This window comes from Pelecanus crispus, chromosome 1, assembly GCF_030463565.1.
Source record: "Pelecanus crispus isolate bPelCri1 chromosome 1, bPelCri1.pri, whole genome shotgun sequence".
NCBI classification, from domain to species: Eukaryota; Metazoa; Chordata; class Aves; order Pelecaniformes; family Pelecanidae; genus Pelecanus; species Pelecanus crispus.
Window position 1 is genome coordinate 12471466 of NC_134643.1, and position 15930 is coordinate 12487395.

The following is a 15930-nucleotide window of genomic DNA, read 5'->3' on the forward strand; positions in this document are numbered from 1 at the left end:
TCTCAGCAAAGCCGGAAAGTCTGCAACAACTAATAGTTCAGTATCTTGGGGGGGGGCAAGAAAAAAAAAAAAAGAGCTTGAGCAAATGCAGCTCCCAGACTCCTAAACTGCAAAAGAGCTTCTGAAAGCTTGTGGTAAAACTCCTAGAGCAACCAGGAGACTGAACTACAAATCTAACGACTGGCCTAGCGCTCCTTTCTTACTCTTCTTCGCTCATTTTCCTTTAAAGTTTCACACGGAGCAAATAATTCAGGGGGGAAAAAAAAGAAAGCCCAAACCTCTGAGCGGGGCTGGATGCGACCTGGTTTTCTCCTCAGCACAGCCCCGGCTCTTTCCCTCTCTTCACAGTGACACCTACCGGCCTCCCCCGAAAGCTCCCCGCTGCCCCGCCGCCCTTCCACCCGCGCCCGCTCCCCGGGCGCTCGGCGCCGCCCGGGCCCGCTCGCAGCCCGGGGCCGCTCCCCGCGGGGCCGCTCTGCCCCGGGACCCCGCTCTGCCCCGGGACCCCGCTCCCCGCCCGGGGCCGCTCTGCCCCGGGACCCCGCTCTGCCCCGGGACCCCGCTCTGCCCCGGGACCCCGCTCCCCGCCCGGGGCCGCTCTGCCCCGGGACCCCGCTCTGCCCCGGGACCCCGCTCCCCGCCCGGGGCCGCTCTGCCCCGGGACCCCGCTCTGCCCCGGGACCCCGCTCTGCCCCGGGACCCCGCTCCCCGCCCGGGGCCGCTCTGCCCCGGGACCCCGCTCTGCCCCGGGACCCCGCTCCCCGCCCGGGGCCGCTCTGCCCCAGGACCCCGCTCCCGCCCGGCACCGCCGCCCCGTCCCGTCCCGCCCCGCCGGGCTTGGCCGGCAGCCCCGGCGCTGCCGTCGGGCCGCGCTCGGAGCCCCGGGCCGGCGCGCACAGCGGGGCAGAAACTTCGCCGGCCGAGTTTCCCTCCCTCCTGCGGCGAGCCCCGCGGGCGCGCAGCCTGCGCGTACGGGGGCCGGAAGCTCCCTGCGGCTCCCTGCGGCTCCCTGCCGCTCCCTGCCGCTCCCCGCCGCTCCCCGCCGCTCGGGGCCAAGGCGGGGGCGGGGGGCTGTTCCCCTGGAAGGCCCTTGGCTGCACCGTGCCCCCCCGCGCAGCGCAGCCCGCCCCGGCCCGGCGCCCCGCGGCCCCGCTGCGCCCTGCTGCCCAGCGCAGCCCGCGGCCCCGCGCTGCCCGGGGCGGGCCGGGCCGGGCTGGGCCGGGCGGCCGCCGCGCTCGGCGGGGTGTGGCCTCGCCATTATTTATGAGCTCCAGCCCCTATTTGCTCAGCTAATGATGCACCGGAGGCCGCGGAGCCTCGCCTCGCTAGCGCGGCGGCGACGGGGGCCGGGCAGCGGCTGTGACTGGGAGCCGGAGCCTTCAGCCGCGGCGCCCGGCGCCTCCCGTGCGCTCCGGGGAGCCTGACCGGGGCGGGGGAGAGCGCTCCCGGCGCACGACGGGTCCAGCTGCGAGGATTATTTCACAAAGGAGCCGGGAGTACCTTTGCACCCTCCGGGAAGACAGACTTTTTTTTTTTTTTTTTATTCCCCCCCTCCCAGCATGAGCCAGGTTTGGAATTAAAATGTTCTGGTGACAGGAGTGGAGTCCATAAACTGATAGAAACCAGATAGGAATCTGTATTACTGGTTCCTCCAATAGCTGGGTAAGCATAATTGAAAGTTCTCTTTCTTTTCTGTAATAGAATCATAGAATCGTTTAGATGTGAGATGTGTTTGATGGTTGAATTTTCTTACCGTTCAGAGATAGTTAAAGCAGTATTTTCCAGATTAACATAGTCTGTGTTTGGCAGGGGTTTCGTTTTTTGGGGTTTTTTTTTTTTTTTTTCCCCCTTTCTTTCTTTCCTTTCTTCTATTGAATGATTTTCCTTGCAGGATTTAAGGGTAGTACTCAGGCTGTGGCGGATGACACCTGCACAGCACTTTGCAGCAAAGCTATATAATACTTTCCAAAAGCAATACAGCATGCTGAAAGTGACCTGCGTGGCAGGAAAACTTCACCACCACTCTTTAGTAACGGTTTGCCACTTTGCTTACAGTTAGAATAGGGTATAAGAGCAGAAATAGAATTAGACATTGCTTTTTGTCTGTCCTAAAAGATTCTTTAAAAGTACTTGCAAGGTTTTAGGGTTGTCTGTGGGTTGTCAGCAGAGATCATGTGCACAGGACATGCTGAATATAGTATCATGACTTACTGAGATAAATTCAGAACTGGGATATAAGCCCAAACCGAGATTCAAACCTGCAACCAGTTTGTGTTCAGTTACCAGGTATGCAGATCTCTGAAATTACACCTATTTCCATTAGGTAACTCACGTCAGACACCCTGAGGTACCTTTTTGGCACCATATACATTTATTATTTATGTGTCTAACAGGTGGGTAGGAACCATGCAGCTCAGAATTTGAATCTTACATTTGCCTGTCACGTCTGTGTTAACGGTGAAGATCTGCAATTTGAGCAACGAAACGTAGCAATGTTTCACTCCTATAACTGATCACACTAGAATTGGCAGGAGGCATGAGAGTGGGAGGGAAATGGTGCTGAAAGGGTTTTTTCATTATTATTTCCTACAATATCATTTAAGGGAAGAGAGAAAGCCACACACTTGTTCCTCTGACTTTTTATCTCTATTGCGAAGAAAGCATAGTGCTACTACTGTAAAATACTAATCCCATTGCATCTGTTAAATCACATGTTCAGCATGATTGGCTATTTGTTTTGGCCTGACAAAGAAATTTTATCAGGATTTAATGGCATTTCTCTCTTAGAAGAGGGGTAAGTTAAAGGATATCCCATGGGCTAGTCACAAGGTATTAAGTTTAAAGCTTACAAAGCAGCATTAAAACTAGAGTTTCTGCAGCCTGTTTAAAACATTATTCTTGGCGAAAACTCTGCAACTATCATTTTATTAGTTAACAGACCCTTCGAGATAATTTGGAACTGGGCCAGAATGGATACGTTTCTCCTGTAAACCAGATCTGTAGCCGGCAAATTTCTGACACAGTTTTTTTTGTCAATTAGCAGAGTTGTAGTGTTACTTGATCTTCATGCGTTTCTCAGTACTCCAGAGCAAATCATGAAGGAGAGCTTAGAGCGTGTGCTGCAGGGCTGTGCCCGCACTCGCATGCTCTCCATCCCGCCCCCAGCTTCGTGTGAAGTTCTCCTGCAGAGAGAAGCCTTTCAAAACGATGTACAGTGAGTGGATGGGGAATGACGGAGGCAGTAATGAGATGCAGGGCTTTCACCGCTAAGTCAGTGGTGTGGATCCAGCCCAAATTGGTGTTGACCTAAAGTCATCCCTGTCTGACAGCTGGTTCCTGCCGTGCGGTGGGGGTTACAGCCGGTTCTTTCAGGACAGGTGTGAATCTCGGAGGGACGGAACAAACAAGCGTGTAGAAATACTGGCTTCCACTGGAGGGACTGTAGTGCTAGAGCACAGCTGAGGTAAAGTATAAGATGATTGCACAGGCAACAAAACTCTTCATGAAATAAAGGTATAGCCTTTAGTGCTGTCTTCTAGCTGTAGGAGTTGTATCCTTCAAAGTGCTTCCAGTTACCATAGAATCAAATATATCACCTGATTAACCAATAAGTGATGTCTAGTGGAAGGGCTGTTGATGCCAAAAAGAAAGAATATATATAAGCAGGGAAGTAGAATGGGCCTAAAATGAGAAGTGTGCTTTATTCACATTTTTACAGCTGAGCTGAAGAACGAAGTTGTTATCATAGGTGAAATTACATTTGAACTTCACAATTTTTGGAGAGATGCCATTTAGGAGCATTATAAATATGTAATATTCAGCTTCTAATGTCTGCTGGGTTTTATGGGTCTGGTCCAAAGTCCATTGGAACTGACAGGAAAGTGCCACTGATTCCAGTGAGCTCAAGCCCTTCCTGAACTAAGAAAAGATGCAGATTTGTTTTGGGGTGTTCTCTGATTCTCTGAGGAGCTCAGTCTCCTCAGCAGCTAAGCCCTATAAAATGAATGTAGATTCAGCAGGTGTGCAGGAGGACTAGCGGAAGTGTCAAGTGTAATGCACTGTCCAACACTGGGTATTCTTAGTGCTCTATAGCAGTCTATGACAGCAGGTAAGTAACCCAAAAGGAGCTAGCCCAAAAAGCAAATGTTGAGTAACAGTTTCACGCATGTTGAAATACTTCTGGTTTTGATGGTTTTGAAATTAGTGACGTACGTAGTCAGGATTTCATCTTAAAAGAAGATCTAGAGGGCTATTAAGAGAACTCAACTTCCTCAAACTTAAAGCTCATTTCCAAGCACCTTTGATTTCGAATGTTAAAAGAAAAAAACTAAATAACAACCCAAACCTACCCCCCCGCCAAAAAAAAAAACCATAAGAGGGAGATCAAATATGATGTAAAGTAAGGAGAGATGTCTAAAAATATCAGCCAGCTTTTTATTCGTGAAACTTTATCTCCTGTCCTTGCTTTGCTTCTGCCTTGACATTTAGTATAATTATTTTTCCAGCAGGTGGAATTGTCCTTATTTAAATAAACTGAATCTAATGCTGTAGTCTGCCTTAGCCAAAACTCAGGCTCTGTTGGTTCATAGTAACAGGCAGAGAGCTCCTTTTGTGCCAGCACAGAAGACTGCTGGAGAAAACCATTTTCAGATCTGCAAAGTAAAAACAGAAGCGCCCTACCTCCTTCGCATTATCGTATATTATGGCTTCAGCTGGAAGAGCTTTCTGACACAGATCTTTCTGTAGTGTTGTTTTTGCTCCACAAAACTGTATAACAGCAGTAATGTGGTATCTCTGTCTTTCAGGTTTCGTTTCTTGGATATTAAGTTGCAAACCTGGAGATGGCATTTCTTGCGCTGCACGTGTTGCTTGGGATATTTATTTACTTTAGCAGTGTAAAAGGATCTTCCCAGCCTCAAGCAAGGGTGTTTTTAACATTCAATGGTAAGAAAGAAGATAAACATTCTTAAGCAAATGTTATGATTGAGCATTTTCTTCTTCCCCTTAAATTCAGTAACTGAGTAGAAATTGGCTTTTTGATCTGCATCCACAATTATTATTTGTTGTTTGTGTTGCTGAGGTACCCATCAGCCTAAATGTGATTTTTACCTCAAGTTCATTGCTACTATAGCTATAGGTACATAATTAATAATACCTTCTCTTTATTTTGAACGTTATTATGACTTACTAACAACTAAAGATTTTATTTCTTATCCTTAACTTTGTTTTTGGAAAGATGATAGCACATGAGGCACATGGCATGTAGCGGAAGTTATTAATGATTTGAGTTGCTTTCATTCGGTGCTGAACTGAGACACATTATACTCTGAAAATCAGGCTGCCTGAAGGTTTACCAAGATAGTTAGTTAGCAAGACACAGAGTCCTTTGACAAAATGTCATTCCTTGTGCACTTTGTACAGTGTGTCAGATGTACAGAGCGTGTAGCAATCACTGATGCCTGCACACTGTAAACAAGCAATCAAAATTATTATTTTCAAAAGAAAGGTGCATTTACTTCTGAAGTGATGAGCAATACCTTATTACTGTAAATACCTCGGTATTACTTTAATAATAAGGTAGATTATTCTTCCAGTATTAATCCCCATCTTAAACGCTGATTTTTAGCCACTACTTCAGAATATATGTGTTCTTTGGTCTTACTGATTCTGTTAAATTTGAACAGAAATTGTCTGTCACTAAATAATGGGGGCATTGGCTTTCTTCAGCCCTCTGCCTTTTCTGCAACGGTGTTTGAGGCATGAGGACTTGCTACTCCCTGCACCAATACCGTCTGCTTTAGGATGGTGTGTATGGTTCACAAGTGCAGGGATGCCCTGCAACTGCCATGTCCTGCCATGGAAATATTCTGTGTCTTTAAAGAATCACTTTAAAAATAATCGTAGCTAGTAAGTACCTCAAACTGCTATTTGCCGCAATGATCGTAACTATGTACTCTTGAATCTGAGAGACTTCTGGAAGGAGACCTGCCAAGTTAGACCTTCCACAAATACCAACCAGCAGACCGAACAATTACAAGATATTGTGTATTGTAGAGCATAGGGCCCTAAACTTACAACCGCAATGCTTAATAGGTGTAAATTGCCATGGTTCCAGAAAAGCAATAGTAGAAATCGCGTTCCAAGAGGGAACTGCCAAATGAAGAACTAGGTGGGAATTTCTTTTCCTTGCTTAAGTAACACTGGCTTAATGTAGATGGCACTGATTCAGCACAGTTCAGCACAGAAGCGAGTTTGGCTGTGGTTGCGTGTTACACTCGCTGGTTTGTCACAGTTACGCAAAACAAGCTGGTTCAGATTTCCACATCGTGTCCGTGGTGGCCTCGAAAGCAATCTAGGCTTCCCCTGATCTCTGGTATGAGCATGAAGTAGGAAGTGTTCAGGTTTTGTGGTATTCAGCCTTGTGAATGGGAAGGAATCACTAGGAGGGGCAAATGGTTTTAACCTGGGCTCAGGAGATTGGCGTTTTGTTCCTTGGCTCATCGCAGGTATCATGCAGATCTGAAACACAGGACCACCCCTAAAAACCCCAAAACCTAGCGATTTGGAGAAAATAATGGCTGGGTGAATTGACGCCTTAGTTTCTCTGTGCCTCTCTGAAAGGAGGTGGTCCCTCCTTCCTTTCCAAGGGGTTATGGCAGCTGTATGTCACCCAGCCCCTTCCTCGGGGGAGGTTCTTGGGCCCCAAGAACTCTGCCACCCCGTAGCAGCCCTGGGGACGTGGCCTCAGCTCTCCGGTTCCTGACCATAGCCCTGCTGGGCTGCCTCGATTACGGCTTGCTTCCGCAATATCATGTACAGTAGTTGCATGTCTTGTGTCCTCTCCTTGATTTTTAAAGTGATGCTTTGAACGGGTAAAACTGAGTGTGTCTAGCCTCAGCGAAAGTTAGAGGAAAGTAAGTGTCACCAGAGCCTTGCAATACTATCTGATTCTCCTAAAATGGACATTTTACTTTCTCTGATACTTATCTCAACATTCAGCCTTTCAAAAAAAATTGCATTTTGAAGTACTTGATTTTTAATGGATCTTTCAAAGTCATAAAAGTAAGAAATTAATCATGCATTTTATAATATGACAAGTAATGTCTGGAATAAAGGGCTGAGCTTTTCATACAATATAAAACCAGTAATTTTATTTTTAAGCCCAATTTCCAGATGGTAAGAAACAGCTTTCGTTATGTGAAAAGAGTTGGAGGTTGTTGTGTATAAAAAGGTAATAACCCCACCTGTAGTATGAATGTCTGTTCTACAAATCTTCATGTATTTACGTGGGTACTGATATAAGAGAAAAAGGTGAAACTTTGTATTGTTCTCTTGCCAAGTGTGGTAACATACTCTTTCTGCATAAATCGCTTCATAGCTTATTGTTTTTAAACCATGTAGAACTAGCAAGTTATTGGCTGTCTCCTTGCCCTGAAAAGTTGTCAGTTTTTATGGAATTGTCACTCTTTTGAAGTGCATCATTTGAAAATAAAACTATAATTAGGACTCCTTATGTCTTAAATGACATTAGACAATAAAGACAAGTCATCCAAGCTTAGGGTACTTACATGATATTTTTCAAGTTCTGAATTGGATTTGGCTTGGTGTCTATAATTACATTGCATAAGTTTTGGGGGTAGAATATATGCAGGAGGAGAAAATGAGTGATGCTTTTCAAGGCTAACCTGCTCCTTCAGGATCAAGTCAACTGAGCTTATTCACGTCGCAGCATTTCTCATGGGAAAATTCAGCAAGTATCTTGACCTATTCTGTTGTTCATCAGGAAAGATAAAAATGCGAATCGTTTGAATCATGGGCTGCTTTTCTCTTTGCCGTCTACTTCATTAAGAATCAAATGTAATTAAAATTAAGCCTGGATAATACCTCAAGAGCCTGATAATAGGGATTTTGCAATTAACTTCAATGGATGAAGGACTGCAACCCTAGTTTCTATTTTTGAAATCAAAAGCCTGGCCCCTTGTCTAATTAAAATGTAGTTCATGACTTAGTTGGTGTTAAATGTGCGCTTGACGTGAGTGTGGAACCTACTGCTGCCTGCACCCTGAGTGCCTTGAAAATTGCAGTGCCGTACAGAACCCAGAGGCCCAATTTCTGTTGCTTTGGACCTTGTATAGCCATTTACTCAGAGGAAGGAAAAGGCCCGGCTGGAGCTGAACTGCATGCTTTGCACAGGTACGCGCGGTTATGCATGGCAGTAGGCTTATGGCGAATCAGGTGAAGGGGTTCTCACTTTGCTTGGGATGATTTGTCATAACCCAATTGTCCTGTTCCACTGTGATGGCTCAGACCATCAGTATTTCTGCAACATCTGCACTTGAAGAGCTGCTGCAGGTGAAGAAAGAAAGGTGGCTCTAGCTTTTTCTGATTCTGAAATTGCAAATTGCAAAGAGGTGAAGGCTGTGGTGCAGCAGCCGCAGTGATGTTGCGGAGTCACCTACTGTGTTACCATGGAGCACTGGGAGAGCAAGGGAACTTGGGATGAGGGAAGAAAAGGACTTGACACATCTCCCTACACTATTGGTATACCATCCCCCCTCCTCTTACCTCTTCTGGCACCTTGTCCCCAGAATAGGTTTTCCTTAATCTACTTAAATCACCCACCATAATTTAAAGCACCATAGTTTATTTTCTCCCCATAGCAAAAGACTTACCTTATCTGTTTATGAACTATCAAGTACAGTGCCTGCTGTTTCTCAAGCTGCATGCATTCCTCCTTGTTACTGCACGTTCCTGAACAGATAATTGGGAGCTGTATCCTTCAGTCTTTACAGGGGCAGAACCTTTCTCAAATCCAGTGGGAGTATTATCAAAATAAGAAAGGAGTTATTAGACTCCCGGGTAGTGTCAGACTTGTTTCATTCCAATTCAAATTTACATTTTGGGTTTTATTGCAACCCTAAGATGTTGGGCCATACCATTTGAACATTAGATTCTGAATCAATCAAAGCAGTTCCAGTACGTATTTTTGAAAATACACTCAAACACATCTTTTTTGAGCTTTGAATTTATATGGAGATGCACAGCCAAGTGTTAATTTCACAATTTACTGGGAACATTTCATGCATTCCTACCTAAAATGTCTGGTCAAGCAGATATTTCCCATGCAGATTCTCCCATTGTCTCCAGTGAAAATTCCATATGAGAAGTGGATCAAGGCTAATTTGCAGACGGTTTTGTTCCTCTTTTTGTCATAAAATTACTAGAACACGTAAAGCACTTTTAAGAAAGTATCAGCTGAGTTCATTAATGACAATTAAAAAGCATAAAATGTCACCAGAGCAACAGCAGCACTTATTCAACTGTCAACATATTTTAAAAGATTTAATGCAACCCCTGTGGTTACCCTCAAGGAAAAATAAAGGAACTGTGAACCATTTTCTTTGAGCTCTTGAGCAACAGCAGTACAACTTGTTTTTAAACAATCCCGCATTGTAATGTTAATGTTACCACAGTTAATAAAAAGTTCATTTATTATTTGGGGGACTTTGTGCTGATGACAGTCTAGTAGGCAAGGGTTTATGCTCAAATAGTAGATTGGATCTTTGGTGGTGTCCACGGAATGAAATGAAGTAGAGGTAAAGCATATAAAATGCAAAATGAAGTAGAGGTAAAGCATATTAAAAAAAAAAAAAGGGGGGGGGGGGGACGAGCAAAGAAAGAGAGAGAAAAGAGAACCATGGTTTTATTTTTGTTTAGATGCAGAACTCATACAGAAATCTCTTGAGTGTTTATATAGTTGCATAATTTTCACCGAATTGTGGGTCAGATTTTCTCAAAAGTAACTGATTTGTGGTTTTCACAGCTTCATGAATCTTAAATAATACTAATTTATAAAGCGCTGAACACCAGCCATGTGAAAATTCTTCCGCTTCAATTGTCTCACACTGGAGATCTAAAAACTTAACTCACTTTTTGAATACTGTCAATTAAAAATAAAATCCTTTCTTGTCTTTAGTAGCGAAGTTGGTATTTTTACGTTTGGTCTAATTGACAACTTTTGTTGTTCTTAAAGACAAATACCTCATTTACAAATTGAAGTCTTTGGGGGTCATTTTTAGAGTTTATCTTCTCTGTATATGATTTTTTTTTCTTGCTTTGCTTGCTTTTTATAATCGCACCTGCGAAATGACATTGAATCTGCTTATTCTCACACTCTTGTTCAGTGGCAGTGTCACTGACTTGACTTCAACTTCATTGTTGACATGAGTATACAGGAGAGGAGAATTTCTTGTATTGTTTCTGTATTTAGATTGTGCCATGTGCTCTAACTTCAGTTATGAAAACAATCAAGCAATAAAGCTGAAGTCACGGGTGATGTTTGGTCCAGTTCTTTGTTCTCTGACGTTACCAGAAGAGGCACCCTTGGAGGAAAGCACAAACAAGTACATGGTCTTCAAAGTAGTTAACTATCAGGCCCCAAATTTAGAGGAAAAGCTTGTAAATTTGATCCTACTCTTGGATGAAGAACTCATGCAAATTTTACAAAGTTTGAGAAGACTTGAGTGTTTCTTGCATGATAAAAAGTAGGTCTGTTAGCTAAGAGATGACTTCCTTTAATCTCTCTCTGTTCCCCAACTCAGGCAATATGACCCGTATCTGAACCATCTCTTTTTTTTTTGTATGGAAAAATCGAACTTTATCTTAGAACGTTTTGACAGGTTCGACATATCTTAGCTCTCTCTACTTGTCATAGAAGAAAGCAGCTTATCTTGGCCCATTCCACTGCTCTCTCGTTACAATTCTCCCTTGTGTTGCCTGTCCAAGGCGAACGCTGAAGTCCCCACATAGGCAGTTATATTGCCATTATCGTACAACACATCTCCTTTTATGTTTAAAAAAATGTGATGAGAGAAAAATGGCATAGACAGTTCTATTACCCTATCTTTTTCAGGCCTGTTCGAGTACCAGTAACAAGAGCTTCTCTGTGAGCCATTTCCATGCTGGATAAGTTCACAGTGCACTTTGATACGTGGTGCTGCACGAGCCTTTTTGTCTATCGGATGTAACTGACGTGACTCACAATAATTGCTCATTTTATTGAAGTGCGTTGACTGAGATCCTGCCATGAATAAATACATAGACCAAGACCTTATCCTGTCATTTGAACTGGCTGTTTCCTCAACATGTGTGTTTTGTTCTTTTTGGTGCCGACTTTTCAGTGTCCTCAATAGCACTCCTTAATAAAAAGGCGAGGCACTCTTTCTTGGGGAAAGGCCTTTGTCATGGGGACACAGTTTGCTGATTTACAGCGTGCCTTCTCGTCGCATCTTGCATTCAGACAGCGATGGCTGCAGCGGACACCAGGTTAAAAGGCGGCTCTGTGGTTTCCCCTGTTCATCCGATTACAGACTTGGGGTCTCAGGGATGCATCTGAGGAGTGGAAAATACTCCATTACCTGCGTGAGTCAGTGTGATGTTGGATCTTCTGTCTTACTGTGAAGTGTGCAAATCAAGTGCGTGTTTGCGGTAATGAAGTGAATGATAGTGATTAACGGAGGGTTTACGCTGTCTGGCCTTCCTCCCTTCCCTTCATACCTCCATCCTTATTCAATGCAAACTTGACAGAATTGCATTTGCACCATTACTTCATCTGCCATTGATAGGGCTTCTTCCTGGAAGCAGAAATCCTGCTTACTGGTTTGCTGAAGCGAAGACTCAGGCTGGTCACAGTGGGAGGAAGGTAAGGAGTGATAGCTTTGCCTCTCCCATGAAACCGCTCTGGAGCTCAGACCATCGTGCCCTTTAGAGAACTGAGTTTTTCTTCTTATCCTTGTGAATATAAGGCTAGCTGTCTCTCCTTGAGGAAAAGTCTCTTGCTTCTTGTGTGGGTAAGATTGCTGGAGGTTATGTTTCCTGCCCCTTTGCACAGCAGCTCCCAGCTGCTACTCTCACCCAGCAAACCAGTTATGCAAAAGTGAGTGCTACAAAGGCACCTCAATTACCGCAAGTAATACCCAGATTATACCTAGATTATTTTCAGAAACACAGTATAAATATTTGTAACTAATGACCTTAAAATAATTACTTTATATTCCAAGACAGTGATAAAAACAGGAGACAATATTCTGAAGAAATGTCCTGCTGCCGTCTTACATCTTATCTACAAGAAACTGTAGCCCATGGTATTTCCTTACTATCTGAAAAAAACCCCTTTTTTTCTGGAACCCCACCATCAAACCATCTTGATAAAAACCACTCTGGAACAGCATTTCACCAGTACACAACTCCAGTGTGCTCAATCAGGGAGTCCTAAGAAATGCAGGATCTATTAGGAACTCTGTGTGTTAGGGAGAGAAAGTGAATTTCAGCCCTGGTGTGTGAATGCCCTCAAATCACCGTGAGTTTAGAGTTTGGTCTATGAGTACCTTTCAGGGCGAGATTCTTAATTTGGCCACCATTTTAGGAGTGTTATATGACGTCTTTTATGACATCGGTAATCCTGGGGAAAGAAGAATGGGTTTGGTTTTGGGTTTTCTTTATTTTTATGTGGGGGCTGTAAGGAAATACTTCATATAAAACTCACCCTATTTTTATGAGAATTTTTTACTTCTAGTACGAATTTCAAATGCAAATTCAATTTTTTGAAATGCAACATTTAGAAATAGTTTGGAATGAATACCCAGACTTTTGAACTGTTCTGTTTAATCTTACTGCTCTGGGATAAATGATTGCCTCACCAAAATTATCTTCTAGAATGTGGATGAGGAGACATCACAAGCACCCTGGATTGCCAAGTTGCTTAATGGAAAAAAATGTGTCTTGGCAGTTAATTTTATTAAAAGAAAAAACAAAAAAAAACCCCAAAATTAAGCTGAAGCCAAATTCTTTAAATAAAGGCATCACTTTCAGCCGTTAAGAGGGTCAGACTGGTATTCTGTAATGAAGAAAAAGGACTTTACACGGTAAATTTATGTATTTTGTATTAAAATTCACTTTCAACTATCTATTGTCTCAACTATTGTCTCCTTTTAGTATTTCCTTTGCAATTTCTCAGTTCCTGTATTGCTTTGCAAATGCAACTGAAAAAACCAAGGCCTTGTAAATCCTTCCCTGAGAGTAATAGGCTTTCTCAGTCACCTGTTTTTCTGATCATTTGTTGTTGTTTCTTAGAATTTTTTCCTTTTGCTTAATACCATTTCTCTTTACCATTCTAAATGAAAAATACATTTGCTTTTAAAAGCTTCAAGTTATGTAGAATAAATCAATTTCTGTCAGCTCAGAATCAATTAAATTGGGCAAATATTTGGCTTCTTTTAACACTGTATAAATCAGGCTATATTTCTCAGTCTCACAGCTTAAAGGAGCTGCAGAGTTAGATTTACAGGGATAAGGGAAATATGTGAGGCAAGTGTCTGATCGCTCATTCAGTTCAACGGCTGGGAATGACAAGGTTCGTTTTCTTTCCTTCTCATGTAACAGACCAAGAATGCAAAGTTTTGAACAGCAGAAGGAGAAGATAAATATCATAATATGTATGCACACAAAAATTAATAGTGTAACAGGAAACAAAGAGGGAAAGATAGTAGGATAGATGTATTCATAATCCTGCAGTAATTTATTTTAATGCAAAAAGTCATGTGTATTCAAAACACTGTATCATACATAAATCAGTAGGTACACCTGCATTTTCTGCTTATTGATCCCAAACATTTTACTAGGTGTAAACCTAAAACTGATACAGAAGCTCCTTGAAAACAACTACTGATCTCAGAAGACAAGAAGAGTGGAGTTTTCTTGTCCTCTACTGAGCCACAGCCAGCCAGGGAACGAAACACGGTGTTTTCCTTGGGGCGAACCCTGTCACGCACTTCTTTGGCCTTTCTAGTGCATTTCAATGGCACAGGACAGTTCGTAACACATTTAATTCCTACAGTTCTTAGAAATTCCTCCTTGTCTGAAATAAGCAGCCTGCATGCCTGTCATTGCAGTTTTCTCAGATAGTCTCTGTGTTAATATGTTGAGTGCTCTTACAAGGCACGATATCAAATTAGTATACAAAAATGTAAGCACTTGCATCTTCAGAATGGCACTTTCTGGTTTTTTAATATCAACCAATTAAGATGTTATTTTCAAGGAGAGGCTTGGCATTTTTTCAAAAATTTACTTTTTGAGGCCTGAAAAGGATTTAGTTGGCATGGAGAGCTGATCCTGGGCTTAGAGTTTTCGATGGCTTCAGCGTGAACACAGCTGGAATTTTTTAAGCTGATTCGACTAAAAACCCACTTCCTGCCACTGTTGAAAATAATGCACCGTCATTTTATTTTTCCTAGAGCAGACAAACCTACAGCAAAGACAAAAGAGTTTAAAGCCCTCATGAGGTGTTTTATTGTGGTTTGCGTTAGGGAAATAAAGCTGTGCATACATGGCTATAAAATACGAATATGCCTGTAAAGCCATTACCTCTGATTTAATAACTTACCATCTTTATAGCGTTGATAAGTCCCTTTAAAATGAGAAGTGTGTCAGCCATTCATTTCTCCAGTAGAAACCTTGTTTTTCTTATGGATACTTGCAAATGTAAGACTTTTTCAGACATAGTTTTCAAAAGTAGAGGAGGAGAAGAATCAAATGTCCATGATTTTTATTTCATTGGATGCTTCTTCAAGCTCCTTCTCTACTGTTTCCTGGAATCAGGTAAATGTGTTCTTAAGCTCACACAGGCAGCTGAAAAAGTCTGTTCCTAAAGGTGCAAAACTGCATAAAATTGCAAAAATAATTTGAAATGTTCGGATGTGGCGTACACCACTATCTGTACTAACACTGTTCAGAAAGTGAAGCAAGGAGAAGACTTACAGACTTGGACAGTATGGTTTGGCCCACCAGCCAGATCTGACAAACAACAGGTTTTTATCTCGTCCCATCTTTTCCTTCGAGACACGGGAGCATCTTTGCTTGGACAGTATGTGTTTCCTTAGCCGATGAATTCTTCCTTCAGCTCCAGCAAGCTGAAGATGAGCAGTGAGTTCATGAAGCACTAGCGTGGTGTTTGTAGAAGAGAAAGAGCATGAGTCTTGATGCATTTGTGTGTATATGTGTGACTGGACTAGTTAAAGCTGCTGCTGTATCCACTTCAATAAAAGCAGGCGCTGGGGGAGAGGGGCAAGCACAGCAATTCAGCATCTCCCCAGCAGCTGGGGAGAGCAGACCACCCTGATGCAGGAGCTCTGAAGAGGGTTTTATGGAGGAAGGTTGTGCCAGCTGAATCAATACTGGGGCAGGTTTCATACCTACTGTGGTAGTTTACATAGATGTGTCGGGGGGGTGTGTGATCTAACAGAATTAATTTTTTTTTTTTTAAAAAACACAACCTTCCTTGAGTTGGATTTGTTTGCAGATACAGGAATCTGCCACAGGTGATGACTTAATTTTCATTTGCTGTTTCAAGAAAAGACACATTTAATTCCAGATTCTCAGGGTGTCATTGACAAAGAGCTTTCCCTTGCAAGAGCACTCCAGATACATCCAGTACTGAAGTACGGTGATGAGATCCCTCTCCATTATTGTTATTATTATTATCATTATATTTGTGCTTCTATTGAGTGTATTTGTATTGGTATTTTGGTACTGGTATTGGTATTATTGGAGTCAGGCATTGAATGCTGGGTATGAGGCAGCCTGTCCTTCTCTTTGTATACTCAGTTCCTCTCTTATCTTGTCCTTAAAGAGGTGAAAGAAATCTGCCTGGACTTGTCCAACAGGCAGGCAGCTGATTTTTTTTCTTTTCACTCTGCATGGTCACTGTGAAGGAGCTTTGCTGTAAGGCTATTCTCTTTCTACACATGAGGGGACAATGGCATTTGGAGGGGTTTGTGGCTTGCTTATGCCTGTTGAAAGCTTTCGTAGCCAGCTGGAGAAAACTCCCTTTCAGATCAGGTGGGATGTGAGACAAAACAGCTAACGTGTAAGATC

At 43.1% G+C, this 15930-nt stretch overlaps 1 protein-coding gene across 1 annotated transcript in view; it reads left to right on the plus strand.

Moving 5' to 3' along the window:
- Positions 1–4822: 4822 nt before the first annotated feature.
- SEMA3C (semaphorin 3C) overlaps positions 4823–15930 on the plus strand; it is a 119927-nt gene continuing 108819 nt past the window's right edge. Inside the window, exon 1 of the mRNA XM_075713785.1 lies at positions 4823–4944. Within this exon, the coding sequence (XP_075569900.1) occupies positions 4842–4944 (103 nt within the window). The 5' untranslated portion in view covers positions 4823–4841. The remainder of the gene's footprint in view (positions 4945–15930) is intronic.